The 14,995-nt window shown below is 35.0% G+C and overlaps 2 protein-coding genes and 2 pseudogenes across 5 annotated transcripts; 3 read left to right on the top strand and 1 right to left on the bottom strand.

Moving 5' to 3' along the window:
* Nucleotides 1-483: 483 nt before the first annotated feature.
* On the top strand, nucleotides 484-9,466 carry LOC110673285 (acylamino-acid-releasing enzyme-like). 4 transcript variants are annotated; one of them, XM_021836362.2, is made up of 18 exons: nucleotides 484-637; nucleotides 1,218-1,393; nucleotides 1,484-1,793; nucleotides 2,840-3,064; nucleotides 3,170-3,388; nucleotides 3,516-3,590; nucleotides 4,539-4,677; nucleotides 5,457-5,608; nucleotides 5,700-5,782; nucleotides 5,864-5,985; nucleotides 6,078-6,156; nucleotides 6,879-7,056; nucleotides 7,246-7,306; nucleotides 7,680-7,802; nucleotides 7,936-8,133; nucleotides 8,762-8,830; nucleotides 9,029-9,105; nucleotides 9,194-9,466. In XM_021836362.2, exons 1-18 carry the CDS (start codon nucleotides 489-491, stop codon nucleotides 9,255-9,257), a joined length of 2,499 nt encoding a protein of 832 aa, XP_021692054.2. In that variant the 5' UTR covers nucleotides 484-488; the 3' UTR covers nucleotides 9,258-9,466. The 4 variants fall into 4 exon arrangements, with proteins under 4 accessions (XP_021692054.2, XP_058001105.1, XP_058001104.1 ...); XM_058145122.1 differs by having other exon boundaries at nucleotides 492-707; nucleotides 1,241-1,393; XM_058145121.1 differs by having other exon boundaries at nucleotides 492-707.
* An 848-nt stretch (nucleotides 9,467-10,314) lies between these two features.
* LOC110673241 (pentatricopeptide repeat-containing protein At3g23020-like) lies at nucleotides 10,315-12,956 on the top strand (annotated as a pseudogene).
* Nucleotides 11,052-12,956, top strand: LOC131179098 (pentatricopeptide repeat-containing protein At3g23020-like; annotated as a pseudogene).
* A 191-nt stretch (nucleotides 12,957-13,147) lies between these two features.
* On the bottom strand, nucleotides 13,148-14,736 carry LOC110673242 (CBL-interacting serine/threonine-protein kinase 7). The gene has a single exon (XM_021836306.2). It carries the CDS (start codon nucleotides 14,650-14,652, stop codon nucleotides 13,360-13,362), a length of 1,293 nt encoding a protein of 430 aa, XP_021691998.2. The 5' UTR covers nucleotides 14,653-14,736; the 3' UTR covers nucleotides 13,148-13,359.
* Between the last annotated feature and the right edge of the window lie 259 nt (nucleotides 14,737-14,995).

Below are 14,995 nucleotides of genomic sequence, written 5' to 3'. Positions count from 1 at the left end.
AATTAAAAATAATCATAAAACTAATTAATCAATATGCTATTTATTTATTAGAAGTAATTTTTATATGTTCAAAACATCCTGATGGATAAAAGTTCATTATCACTTAACAAACACAGGTAAAATATATATATATATATATATTTTATATATTCATTTTATCATAAGGTACTTACAAATATAATAGGATTTTTTTAGTATGAGACGACATTTTATCTTTGAGAATACTTATAATTATTTTTGCTATTATATAAAAATATTATATTATTATATTTTAAAAAATAATTAATAAATACTTAATTTAATTTTAACCAACATATAATTATTAAAAATTTTAATACAAATTAAATAATTATTAACTTAAAATTAAAAATTTTGTTATAAATTTTAAAATATATTATTAAAATAAAAATAAATAAACCGTGCAACACGAGAAAACGCGAGTTATATATATACATATCTCGAAAATATCTACAGATGGGAATCTCCAAATGGCAACGCGATACCTGACGGCCAATTGCATGAGAAGCCGTAATTGGCCTTTCTGCGCGAATTTTATTCCGAAGTTGCTCCCTCTCTTTTTATCTCATCACTCCCTCACTGTCACTGCCCCGCTTAAAGCTCCCATTCCTTTCTTCACGTAAGCAATCCATTTCTTCCTCTTCCTTGCATTGCGTTCGATCTGTTATCTGGAACTTGTTTGAGTTTAGGTAAAATCTCTATTTTAATATTTTTTTTTATTTCAATCCTTTTTCATTGTTGACTTTTTTTTTTTAATTGATTTTCTTGTTGGTGATGGATATCGGTAAAAAGAACTTCTAAATGCTACCTTAACGGAGAGTTGAATTTCATATATTATTCAAGCGAAAATTAGAGCTGGGTTTACTTTCATATACAAGAAAGACTCTTAATAGTTGGTTAGAATCCTAAGAACTGTATTGAATATGTTTGTTCTTGTGTCAGCTGGTAATGTTGTGTCTATTAGTTTCAACTTCTACTCACTGGGATGTGTTCTTTGTTTATTATTTGGGAAATTTTATCTGCCATATTTTGTTTGAAGGAGAAGTTGATTCTTAATTACTTTATTCTGATCTAAGCAAATCTTTCTTGTATGCTTCTGTTACGCTTTCTTTACTACGAATTGATGGTTTTGTTTCTGATTGAGAAATTGAGTTTTGGTTATTTTCTGTCTGTTGAGTTTATTTCTTCTTGATTTGCAGTAAAATATCTTTTGCCATTTCAGCCATGGATGCTTCAAAAGATGCTTCGCCAAAGGAATTGCCACTGGGGTTGGATGCTAGTACTGAGGAAGAGTATGCTTCACAGTCCAAGCTGCTTCAAGAGTTCACAAGTATCTCCAGTATTGACAAGGCGTGGACTTTTAAGTCTAACAGCGGTATGACTTGTGATTTTCTAACTTTGCATTTCTCCTCTGTTACATTCTTTTTCTGTCATTAATTATTTAGACACAAAACATTTGGTGCAGGAATGGGCTCCCAGGCAATGTTTTCAATTAGCCAGGCAAATCTTTTGGCTAACAAAAGGAGGAAATTCATTCTATCAGCTATAATTTCAAAAGAAAGTAGCAGTTTTGTGAACTTTCAGTGGGCCCAGTTTCCAATTGAAATGGGAGGTGTGTCTACAATAGTTCCATCACCATCAGGTTCAAAGCTTCTTGTAGTTCGGAATCCTGAAAATGAATCTCCAACTCGATTTGAAATCTGGAGCCAAGGTCAGGTAGAAAAGGAATTCCACATCCCACAATCTGTTCATGGTTCAGTATATACTGATGGATGGTAAGTGATTATGCGAATCTAGTTTTTCCTTTGGTGGCTTCATTGAGTATTTAGTGCTGGGCTGGTGGAATTTTCCTTTTACATGTACATGCCTTTTGGTTGTATAAGTCGGTCTATTTTAAGGGGAGTGTTTGTTTCACCTGTTGGGTGCTGTGTGCTGCTGATAGCTAAATTAGAGTGTTTAGTAAGTTTAAAAAAACAAAGCTTATAGCTAATGAGCAGTTTGTATATTTTTAGATTTGTTTCTCATCAGCAATAACTGATTTGATTTTATTTTTTATTTTGACTATATTGTCCTTTTTTATTTAACTCGAAAATTAATATTATTAATATTTTTATATTTTTCATTTATAATTAACGTATTTTAATTAACGTATTTTAACTTTGTTAAAATATTTTTTATTAATAACATAAAATATAAAATATTTATTTATTTCTGAAAACTTAAAATTGATTATAAGCTTTTTCTTTATCAATAATAATAATTACTTTACTATTTTATCTATATTTTTAATGTTATTTAATTATTTTTTAAAAAAATTTAATTATTTTCTTATTTCAATAATGAAATAAATGATATAATATAATAGATTAATAATTATATATTTATTTTAATAATATAATAAATGATATAATATATTAATTTAATAATTGTATATTTAATTTAATAATAAAATAAATAATAAAATAAATTTATAATTTTATATTTAATTCAATAATAAAATAAATTATATAATATATACTCTTATTGGTCATTTCATACATCAACAACAACAGCTAAATATAGTTTTACCAAACGCTTAACATAAATCAGCTATCATCAGTTACCAACTATCAGCTATTAGCTAACAGTGGCTAACAGTTATCAGCTGTATTCAACAGTTAAACCAAACAGACACTAAGTATTACAACTGCTGAAATGAACTACTGATAGCAATGTAGCATTGGCTGTGGTTGTAGTATATTAGTGGTACTTCTTGGTTGATATATTTTCACACGTCTTTGGTATGGAACCTCAAAATATTGAATAATTTTTTATTTTATAGGTTTGAGGGAATATCTTGGAACTCTGATGAAACTCTCGTTGCTTATGTTGCTGAGGAACCATCTCCCTCCAAGCCTGTGTTCAGTGATCTGGGCTACAAAAAGTGCAGTGCTTCCACAGATAAGGACAGTGGTAGCTGGAAAGGTCAAGGGGAATGGGAGGAAGATTGGGGAGAGACCTATGCAGGGAAAAGGCAGCCTGCTCTCTTTGTCATTAGCATCAGCAGGTGTTGTTCTTCTAGTCTTTGTTGTCCTTGGTACAGTGATAAGGTAAAATATCATTTTTCTTTGGATGTCCAATCATAATTTGTACTTGCCTTATGTTGCAACAGTGGAGACGTACAACCTATTAAAGGAATTGCAAAGTCTTTGAGTGTTGGACAAGTTGTGTGGGCTCCATCAACTGAAGGATCGAATCAGTATTTAGTTTTTGTGGGTTGGTCATCAGATCCAAGAAAGCTTGGCATAAAATACTGCTACAATAGGCCCTGTGCATTGTATGCAGTTCAAGCACCAGTTTATAAATCAGAGGCTAATGCATTTGAATTCAAGTGTGTCCTTTTTTTATAGTGCTTATGTTATTTATTATACATTTTCTTCCTGTGAATAATTTCATTTAGAGGTTGAGTATTCTAACTGTGATATGTATCTAATTTTTTATTTCTTTCAATCTTCCAGAGGTAGTCCTATTAAAGGCTCATGTGTGCTCAACCTAACTCAAAGCATAAGTAGTGCCTTCTATCCATTGTTCAGGTATGCCCACTCAGATGCTTGGTTTTGGGGATTCATTATAGGCTATAAACCTGATCTTTTCAATCAATTTCAGTGTGTCACCCTTGCAGTGCGCTCCTTCAAGTGTTGAAAATTTTTTTTTAGGAGTATCTGTAGCTGCAGCCTGCAGCAAATATATATTTTCTTGGAAAATTGAATGTCTTCTGAATCCTAGACTGGACACATCTTTTCAGTTTGAAATGCGACATCATCCTTCTTATATATAAATATAATGGACTTATGTTGTTTTCCAGTTCCTCTTTGGGATTAGTTTTTGGATCAGTTATAGTTTGACATAGTACTCTTGTTACTCTCTCTTTTTCTCTCTCTCCCTCTCTTCCGCTTTCTCCCCATTGTATTCTAAGCAAACAGATTTTCATGGGAATTCTGCCTTGATTTATAGTTAACTAACTCTTCCTACAATTGGTCTTTTAGAGAATGAGCATCGGCATAACTTTGAGGTTAAATACTTGAATCATTTCTTTCATGTGTGTGTGTGTTGCAAAGTGCTCTTGTGCATAGTTGTGCAGGTGTATTGATTCTTGTTAAGTGGTTATTTGTTGAAAGATTATGTGAAATCTGGCTTGGCTAACTCTAAAGTGTTGGCATATCAGCTAATCATCAATGCTGTCCCTATATCCTTCATTACCATTTAACACCCCTGTGGTTAATTGGAAAATGTAAGATATTTTATAACTTGCAAATATAATCTACGTACAATTTAAACAGTATTATTCTAGCAGATTGCATATTTGTATGTTCATCATGCTTATGTGTGTTCTTCATATCCATTCTATATGGAAGGTTCCTTATGTTTTTGTTTGCAAAGCATTCAGATGCATTAAGAAAACTCCATAAAATATAAATTTGGCCAACACCCTCATAGCTGATCACATTATTATGATGTGAATGTGAATTTTTCATATCCAGTCCAGACGGAAGCTTCCTTGTGTTTTTGTCTGCCAAAAGTTCTGTAGATTCTGGTGCGCATTCAGCAACAAATTCACTTCACAAAATTGATTGGCCAGTTAATGGACAGTTGAGCGCACCTGCAAAAATTTTTGATGTGGTGAGCTCTTCACAGTGTTATCTTTCAATCTAAATTTGTTGAATTCTGTTGGGCAAGTTTAAAATTATTCATTTCATGTGTAACTGCTTGGTTTCTTATGCATTTGTGAGAGAGTTACAAACATTGACACCTTTGTGAATGTTTAGTCAAGCACATAAATGGCTACAATGGGCCCGTGTATGAGCTCACATAACAAAATAATCAGAACCAGATTTTTTTTTTTTTTTTGGCTTGTGCTTTCTATATTTACAGATTTGGTAGGGAAAGATTGGGTTGTTTTTCTGGGATGTTAAATGTGCTATATTTATAACTAGAAATTTGCCTATGTTGATCATTGATATCAATATTAATCAACAAGATCATTGATGATCAAACAGTACCAAATTCACAGATCATAGAACTTCATTCTCCCTGAAATTGTGCAATGAATATAAATCAAGCTCTGTTGAATTCTTTGTTAGAGTGAACATGTGGTCAAAAGCAGCAAACTGATAAGGACAGAGGTGATGCGACATTGAGATGCTGGTAGTCATTGGATATATTAGAAAAATGATCATTTAAGTGAATGACAAAGAAAACAATCTTAAATCATCGATTGGCAGACATAAATAGAGAATTTGTCCTTTTTTTTAACAAAAGGCAAAAAAAAAAAAAAATTATTCAATATAACTATAGAAGTCGATAATGTCATATGTTTCTTCTCTTCGACTTCTCTCAACCTTTTGTTATCATAATTATTGTCTAGTTATACTGAGAATTTTCTTCTATAATTCTTGCAGATTCCTGTTGTGCAGTGCTCAGAGGATGGTTGTTTCCCTGGACTTTATTGTTCAGAATTCCTTAGGAATCCATGGCTTTCTGATGGATCCACTATGATTTTATCTTCAGTGTGGGGCAGCAGTCAAGTTTTACTTTCTGTGAATGTGTTAAGGTAAATTCTAATAGTCATCCATCTCTTTTCATGGGCATGATTTTTATAATCTTGTTCCTATTTGATTCATGATATGATTATCAAATTACAGTGGGGATGTAAAATGCATTAGTCCTACTGACTCAAAGTTTTCTTGGAATCTTCATGCTCTGGATGGGGACAACATTATTGCTGGTAAAACCCAATGCTGTAATCTATCATTTGAAAGTGAAGAGAGTTGAAATAAAAGATTTCATTTTTTTGTCCTTATGCCAGTATCTAGCAGTCCAGTTGATTTGCCTGGGATCAGGTATGGTTGTCTTGTTGAAAAGGCAACTAGAAATACTACATGGAATTGGTTAGATATATTGAGCCCAATATTTAGATGCTCTGAGAAGGTATGTATTACTGGGCTTTTCTATGATATGCTAATTTTGCTTGTCAGTCTATAGATTATCATTTTTAATGTCAGAGCCTCTTCTTGGTACAGGTGAGATCCTTGCTCTCTTCTCGGCAGTTTGATATACTGAAGATCCCAGTCAAGGATGTTTCCAGTTGCCTGACAAAAGGTACAATATGCAATATGAGTTTTGTATTCAAATCAACAGGCACAAGACAAATATCCCTTTTCGGACACATACTAATTACAGTCTAATTCCTACAGCCTTCAGACTAAATTATGTCTCCCTATGAATTATGATAATAGTACTTAGTGTCTAGTACGCATGTGCTTTTCGTAATCATAGCATTTTTGTAAAGGTGTGCTGTTGAGATAAAATTCCCTTGAGAAGAAGAAATGAAGAAAGAAACAAAGATATTGCTTTGTGTATATTTGTCCATTGATGGCATGTATGGTGGGATGTTTATCACAGATTTTTTTTGTGAAAGCAAGTTAGGTACTGAAATAGTGTAATATGGATCTTACTGATGATTTTCAGTTTATCTCTGAACATTGTTTCAGGGAAAAGTATGGTGAATATTTGTCAAATTCATTGAATTGCTCAACATAAAAGAAAAGATAATGGTGTTTCTGCAACTCAAGCTGATTTTACATGAAACACAACACTGGAATTTTTCCTTCATATTTTGAACACCTGCTTCTTAAATTCTAGCATTTTCCTTGATTATCAGTCCATCTAGCACCAAATTTGATGAACAGGTTTTATAAAGTAAAATATAAATTACGTTTCATATGTGAGGATATGAATTATATGCATCCTATGTTTCAATTATAGCTCCTTCTATGTTGATGAAATTTATTGGAGACCTGTTTATGTGAATTTCTTCTCAGGCTCTAGCAAACCTTTTGAAGCTATATTTGTGTCCTCCAATTCTAAGAAGAACGGTGTTTGTGATCCGCTAATAGTAATGCTTCATGGAGGCCCACATTCTGCATCATTGTCAAGCTTCTCAAAGTCTCTGGCATTTCTATCTTCAATTGGTTATAGCTTATTGATTGTAAATTACAGGTTAGAGAAAGCTTCAAACTTATCATTTTTAAGTTTAATCAGAATAATCTTCAAGCTTATTCGTATGCTGTACTGTGCTGAATCACATTCTATTGTGATCCAGTTGAGGCTGTTTTGCCTGTATAAATGAAATTTCAGTGTGCATTGATCTTCTTTCAAGCATTTTTCTAACACTCTGATTGATCTCAGAGGTTCAATAGGATTTGGCGAGGAAGCATTGCAATCTCTTCCAGGAAAAATCGGATCCCAGGTGCTTGCTCTGGATCTAGTTTGCCATGCATGCTTAATAATGTGATTTGATTTTGTTTAAGTTGAAGATGAGGCTTCTTTGTATCTGATTAGATTTTAATTCCTTAAAAGAGTCCTCTTTTCTCCTGTGGTTTCTCCACTTCACTCTTTATCTTTTTCTTCTCTCCTATTTATCTTTCTTTAGTTTTTTTTTTTTCTCCATTGTTCTTATTCTTGTACAAGTAATATCGCCAAGATAAAAAAAACTGCATCCCTGAACAACTTTAACACTTTATTTTTTTATCTAGTAAAGCCCATATTTATATGTTTAAATGATATAACAGAGTTTATACTAAAGCATTTCATGTGCACTAACATGAGCTCTTTATCCACAGGATGTTAGTGATGTACTCACTGCTATAGATCATGTCATTGACATGGGTCTTGCTAGCCCCTCTAGCATAGCTGTGCTTGGTGGTTCCCATGGTGGCTTTCTCACCACACACTTAATTGGCCAGGTGCTCTGTTTTCTACCATGATATTTGCGTTGTGTCCTAATGATGGTCAATTGTCTTTAGTAGACTGGATGATAAGGTTTGTAATATTAAATGGATGTCTTAACGGAGGAAATTTCTTCTTAACTTTCCACAGGCACCTGATAAGTTTGTTGCAGCAGCTGCGAGAAATCCTGTCTGTAATCTTTCATCAATGGTTGGTACAACAGATATTCCTGATTGGTGCTATGTGGAAACTTATGGGATTGATGGGAAAAATAAATTCACGGAAGCACCTTCAGCTGAGGACCTGGGTCTATTTCACAGCAAGTCCCCTATATCACACATTGGAAAGGTACCCTAGAAGAGTTTTCAAGCATAATGTTTTATATGCTGATTCTGGGGCTTCCAATAGAAGCACTAAGGAAAAAAAGCAGTACATGTTCTGATCCAAATAAAATGAACTAAAAAAATCTTATCAAACACGTATGGCTGCATTTCTAACTGTGAAAATTAATGATGCAAGAATGGTTATTCAATGTTGCTGGACAACTTGAGAGGCTATTGTATCTGGATTCCCAATAATGCATGTGCATGCTACTTGTTCGTGGGCAGTTGCGCCAATTGGCAATTATGCCTATGCATGCAAACGCCATTGGTAGAAGCAGTTTGCATGAGGATTTTGTGCTTTTGGTAGATCATATATGGTTTTAGAACAAAATGTGTAGCGAAGGAAAACAAAAAGGTCAAGAATAAATTCATGTTTCTTTGCAAGGAAAAACAAATTTCTTTAGTTATTGACATAGCCTGGATTATTAGAGTGTTTGACCTTTGGTCAGCTGAAGTTGCTGCAATAATAATGGACTTGCATTCTACAGCCTCGAATTATACATCCTGGCAAATATATCTGTTGCATAGTGGGACTGGGCGTTCATACTTTGAAGATCTTTGCTGTTGAACCATGTTTTTGATGATTTGTGCAGGTCAAAACACCGACAATCTTTCTTATAGGTGCTCAGGATCTCCGCGTTCCAATGTCTAATGTGTTGCAAGTAAGATATTTAACCTTTCAATATATGATCAATAATATACAAGTTATTTTAGTTTTTATGGCAGTGACAACTGTTTTCAGACCATGGAATGATGACGTGATTGAAAATCTGAGACATGAATTGGTGGGAATTTTCTGGATGTAATATTATAATAAATAATTCACAAAATTAATTTAATTTGATGTTTGGAATGTGCAGTATGCACGGGCACTGAAAGAGAGAGGAGTAGAGGTCAAAATCCTCATGTTTCCCAATGATGTTCATGGAATTGATAGGTAAAATGAGGATTAAATGCTTTTCTTGCATATTTCAAAATTCATTAACGTTTCAGATGAAGCTTGATGCATCTTCCTTTTTCTGCAGACCTCAGTCAGACTTTGAAAGCTTCCTCAACATAGGGGTGTGGTTCAAAAAATACTGTAAATGAACATTTCAGATTGGAATAATGCCTGTGGATTCCAAATGCATTATTAATCTTAAAGAAATTTGAAGAACAAATCCACTTGTAAAACCTTGATATGGAGGTTGTCCTCGGTGCTCCAATCCGCCATGGGACATTATCATTCTGAATATTTATAAATGTATCTTTACCTCTTTTTTAGCATTTAAATGGCACATTTTTTTATTTTCTATTAATCATGTTTGCAAATGATATATGATATGCTGCACTGTGATGTTAAATGCGTCAAATTAAAAAAAAAAAAAAACTAAAAACTGCAAGTCAGTGGAATATTTAAAATTGTAAATATTTGAAATTTTAATTAAAAATTTTAATAAAATTGAATTATTATTGTTACGTATATTGAATAAAAAATAAAAAATTTGTAGGGTATTTTCCAGTTGTCACATTTGTATTCGAATGGACTAATTAAGAGATTATATTATAAGTTATTATTCGATCATAATACAAATAATTTAAAATTTTAACTGCAATGATGAATATTTCAAAATTTTTAATTTTTATTTTTAATAAATTTTATGATTAAAAATAATAATAAAAAATTCACGTAACTAACCTTAATTAATTTGGAATTAAGGTTTGATTATTATTATTTTTATATTGAAAATGAAAAGTAATACCATTAAAGATCAGAAATCTAAATCTGCAATTGCAGCAGTTCCTCCGTCCAAATGAATTCAATACCATGCTATGATAAAAAGCGCGACTAAATGCACTATCCTATTATTATTATTATTATTATTATTATTATTATTATTATTATTATTATTATTATTGCATTTTAAAACTACAAAAAATAAAAATAAATATACAGATTTTTAAAATTATTAAAACACATGAAATAAAAAATGCTCTAAGTCCCAGATAATTAGATACCAATGCCATCTGTAACGGTTCGGAAGTTCGGGCTAGAACTCCCGTCCCGTGACACATCGCATGGAGATTGCAGGGTGTGAATCGTCAGCGAAGGTTCCTTTAGACATCCTCTGGAGACGTGAAGAGTTCCCGAAAAGGATCGTGATAAACTTGGCTTCAGCAAGCGGGTTTTGGACAACAGCTCAAAAAACCGCGAGGATGCACTTCAAGTTTCAACAAAAAGAGTTTCGGGGCTAAATTGAATTGGGTGAACGGTAATGGTTCTGTTAACGAATTGCACTGTACGTGTTTGACGAAATGGGTAAATTATGGCGGCAATTTTGCATGCCTTGGATACAATTAAAGACTTAAACGAGGCATGGGAAGATTCACTAGATAACAGAGTGAGGAGCATAATTTTGAAGGAGCAGTCTATAGTTGGGAGAGAGCCATGGAGATTTTTAAGTGGTTTAAAAGAAAAGGTTGTTATGAGTTGAATATGATCTTTATAACATCATGATTAGGATTCTTGGCAAGGAGCGGCAATGTAGCCACCTCCAATGTTTGTGCAAGGAAATGAATATTAGAAAATTTTCGCCTATCGATTTTACATATGGTACACTGATTGATGTTTATAGAAACGGTGGCCTTAAGGGAGAGGCACTTCTTTGGATTCAGAATATGAATAGAACCTGAAGAAGTAACAATGGGGATTGTTGTGCAAATGTTCAAGAAGGCAGGGCAGTTTCAGAAGGCCGAGGAGTTTTTCAAGAATTGATTTGCATGAATCTTTGAAGCATGTGAGTGTTGGGCACTGAAAGAGTGGTAGTATGCATCCAAGATAAGAGTTGCAGAGATGAGAATGTTAAGGTGGATGAGTAGGCTTAGTTGAGTTGAGTTGAGTAATCTTTGAAGCATGGAGGAATCAGGAAAGCAAGTTCTGAAGTGGAGACTGATGCACGAGTAAATGTTTCTTTGAGCTCATACACGTACAATACATTGATAGACACCAAAGACAAAGCTGGGCAGCTTAAAGAAACATCTGAGACTTTTGCAGAGATGCTTAGAAAAGGGATTGCGCCAACAACAGTGACTTTCAATACATAATTCACATTTGTGGTAATGATGGCCAGCTTGAGGAAGTGGCTTTGTTTATGCTGAGGACGGAGGAGCTTCGATGCCCAACAGATGCAAAGACATACAATATTATCATTTCTCTTCATGGTAAGCACAATAATGTAAACATGGCAGCTAACTACTTTAAAAGGATGAAGGAAGATCATTTACAGCCAGGCCAGACCTTCTGAGTTACTGCACCCTGCTACATGTATTCTCAATAAGGCATATGATCACTGATGCAGAAGATATGGTTTCAGAGATGGATGAAAAGGGTTTAGAGGTTGATGAGTATACACAATCAATTCTGACTTAGAATGTACCTAGAAACTTGGATGCTTGAGAAGTCATGGTTATGGTTCAGGAGGTTTCATCTTATAAGAATAGGACTTCTGAGTGTTATTCTGCCAACATTGATCCATATGGGGAGCATGCAAATATTTTGGAAGCTGCTAAAGTTTTTTCATGCTGCCAAGATCAGAATAAGCTTACTGTCCTGGACTTCAATGTGACGATCAAAGCATATGGTTTAGTAAAGAATTATGATAAAGCATGTGACTTGTTTGATAGCATTTTTAGTTGTGGTGTGGTTCCAGATAAATGTAGCTTTAGTTCTCTCATACAGATTTTGGCAGTTCTGAGCTACCCGACAAAGCAAAATACTACTGAAGAAAATGCAAGAGGCAGGACTGGTTAGTGGTTGCATTCAATATTGTGCTGTGATCTCAAGCTTTGTGAAATTAGGTAGACTGAAAATGGCAGAGGAGCTATATAAGGAGACGATTGGCTTTGATGGGAAGGCAGAAGTTATAGTTTATGGTGTCTGGATAAATGCTTTTGCTGACGCTGGAAGTGTTAAAAAAGCCATCACTTATGTTGATGCAATGAAAAGGGCAGGTTTGCCTGGAAATACAGTCCTATACAATTCCTTGATCAAACTCTATACCAAACTTGGTACTTGAGAGAAGCACAGTAAACATACAAACTGCTCCAATCATCAGATAATCCTGATGCATATTATTCAAATTGAATGACAGATCTCTACAGCAAGCAATATATGGTCAAACAAGCAAAAGAGATTTTTGCCAGCATGAAGAGAAAAGAGATGCAAATGAATTTACTTTTGCAATGATGTTATGCATGTATAAAAGACTTGGAGGTTTGAAGAAGCCATTCAAGTTGAAAATATATGGGAGAACTGGGAGTTCTGACTGATTTGTTAAGCTTCGATAACGTGCTTGGGCTGTGTTCGTGGTGGATGGCAGATTCAAAGTGGCCGCAGTGGGAACTTTGAAGGAAATGGTGGAAGATGCTATACAACCTGACGATTGTGCATTCAAATCTCTTGGAATTGTCTTAGTGAAATGTGGAATATCAAAGCAGGCCATTGGCAAGCTGGAAACAACAAGAAGGATCTTAACGGTGGTTTGCAGGCACGGTTGATGGCTCTCTCAAAGGTAGATGTTGATGATGAGATTGGTGATATGTAATTAAAAATGTCAGCAAAGTACAAGTGGAAAAACTAGGTGGTAGATTATGCTCCTTTCCTTCTCTTTTCATTTTTGGTATTGACTAACGGGAATTAAGCTGATGAGTAAATTGTGAATGACCTGTATTTCTCTGTAATATAATTGCCTAGATGAATCTGTTTCATAAAGTGTCTTCATAAAAATATAGAATTGCCTTGATGTATCATTTTAGTTGAGACGTTGAGGACGATTAGTTGATTTTATATGTCAGTTGAATCTCACAATTTATAGTGTAGCTAACACAATAAAATCAAAAATTGATGTCAAACATAGCTTATTCAGTTACTGAACATGAGTTTGCAGTCATGTATACATAGGTTGTGATTTTGTGTCATGCCAAATCAAAGAACACAGACGAAAATCAAATCTCAATCAAACTAAATTAATACTGCATTTACAAGCTTAGAATAAGAAGGATCACGATCCAATCTAGCTATTATAATTAACACTAAAGATCTAGGCTGAAACTACAGAATTGTCCCACGTACAATGATCAGCCAGCGTTCAACCATTTTCCATCAGAGCATCCTCCCATATGCTTTCAGGAAAATACATACATCCTCCTCTTTTCACATAGCATCATTATGCCATTGAAGAACAACATCTTGAAGCCCATCCTTCAATTTCCCCCACTGAACCTCCTCAAATTCCACCCCATCACCCCCCACCACCTTCACTTCCACCACCAATAAGTTCTCTGATATTTCCAACATCTCCAACATCAAAACGACCCTTCCTTTTCCCAACCCAATTGCCCCACCCTTTCCTTCCTCAACTCTATATCCTAATCTCCCACCAACCTCTCTCAGTCTCTCCGCTATTCTCTCCACCGTCTCCCTTGAAGTAAATCTCTTCTCTCTCCTACCTTTAACCTCAAAAAGGCCGGATAGATCCAACCCCGAAGATAAAGATATTATATCAAACGCATTAACACTTCTAGTATCAAATTTACAATATTTTGTGTGTTCCAATTCGAACATGCTACTTTGAGTTGGTAATTCATAATTCTTCAGGAACCAAGAATGATTCATTAGTCCTACTATGCTCATTCTTGTCGTGGGATTTGGGTCAAGAAGCTGAGTTATAATAGATTTAGCTGGTTTTGAGATAGAAGAAGGTATTTGATATTCTCTTCGATGAATTTTCTTGTACATGGCTGCAAGATTCGTATCATCGAAGGGTAGCTGTGCTGATAGTAGAAAGAACAGAATTACTCCGCAAGACCACGCATCCGCCTTCGCACCGTCGTATCCCCGCCGCGCCATCACCTCTGGAGCAGTGAAAGCTGGGGTCCCACAAGCCGTCTGAAGGACATCGCCATTCTGCGCCTTGGCCAAGGCCGAGAGACCGAAATCAGATACTTTTAGATTACCATTCTCGTCGAGGAGGAGATTTTGCGGCTTGACATCGCGGTGAGCGACGCCGTTCTGGTGGCAAAAATGAAGAGCCGACACGAGCTGTTGAAAGTAGCGGCGAGCCTTGGATTCCTTGAGTTTACCACGGTGGAGAACCTTGGAGAAGAGCTCGCCACCCAAGGCAAGGTCCATGACTAGGTAGATTTTGGTCCTGGTGGCCATGACTTCATGGATTTTAAGAATATTAGGATGGTGCTGGAGGCGGCGCATGGCGGAAATCTCGCATATTATCCGAGGTTCCATGGCATCGTCCACCGTGCGTGTTTTGTCGATAATCTTTATAGCAACGAGCTTGTTATCAGTCAGAGAACGAGCTGCGTAAACCTTGGCGAAGCTGCCGCGGCCCAGCAATTTACCGAGTTCATACCTGTTGAGAAGGGTGGCGGGGATGTTGGAGGAGGTGGTTCTCAAAGGGAGAGGCGGTGGCTGAGCCCGTCGTGGTTCCATGGCCCAAGGGCGGCTAGAGGTGGCTGAAGGTGGCGGGGAAGCCCAAGAGGCTGCACGGGACAGGTTATTTTAGTTTGGAGTGGTGGCTTTTATAAGAGGGGGAGCAGTCGCTTGTTGGCCTGTAGGCTTGATTCTGGTGGCTATATTTTTTCGGTTCCCAAATTACCCTTTTAGTTTTGATTGTGGTTGTAGAATCTACGATGGAAATCAGTGATTCATTAGCTGTATTTATTATTTACGCGTTTTTATAACAGAGTTAAATTTATATATAAATAAAAAATACAGATAAAATAGTATTTAATTTAATTTATAAATTAAAAAAATATTTAAATCAAAATAAAAA

The sequence above is a fragment of the Hevea brasiliensis genome, chromosome 4 (genome assembly GCF_030052815.1).
Source record: "Hevea brasiliensis isolate MT/VB/25A 57/8 chromosome 4, ASM3005281v1, whole genome shotgun sequence".
Taxonomy (NCBI): Eukaryota; Viridiplantae; Streptophyta; class Magnoliopsida; order Malpighiales; family Euphorbiaceae; genus Hevea; species Hevea brasiliensis.
This window is presented reverse-complemented; position numbering and strand designations above follow the sequence as displayed.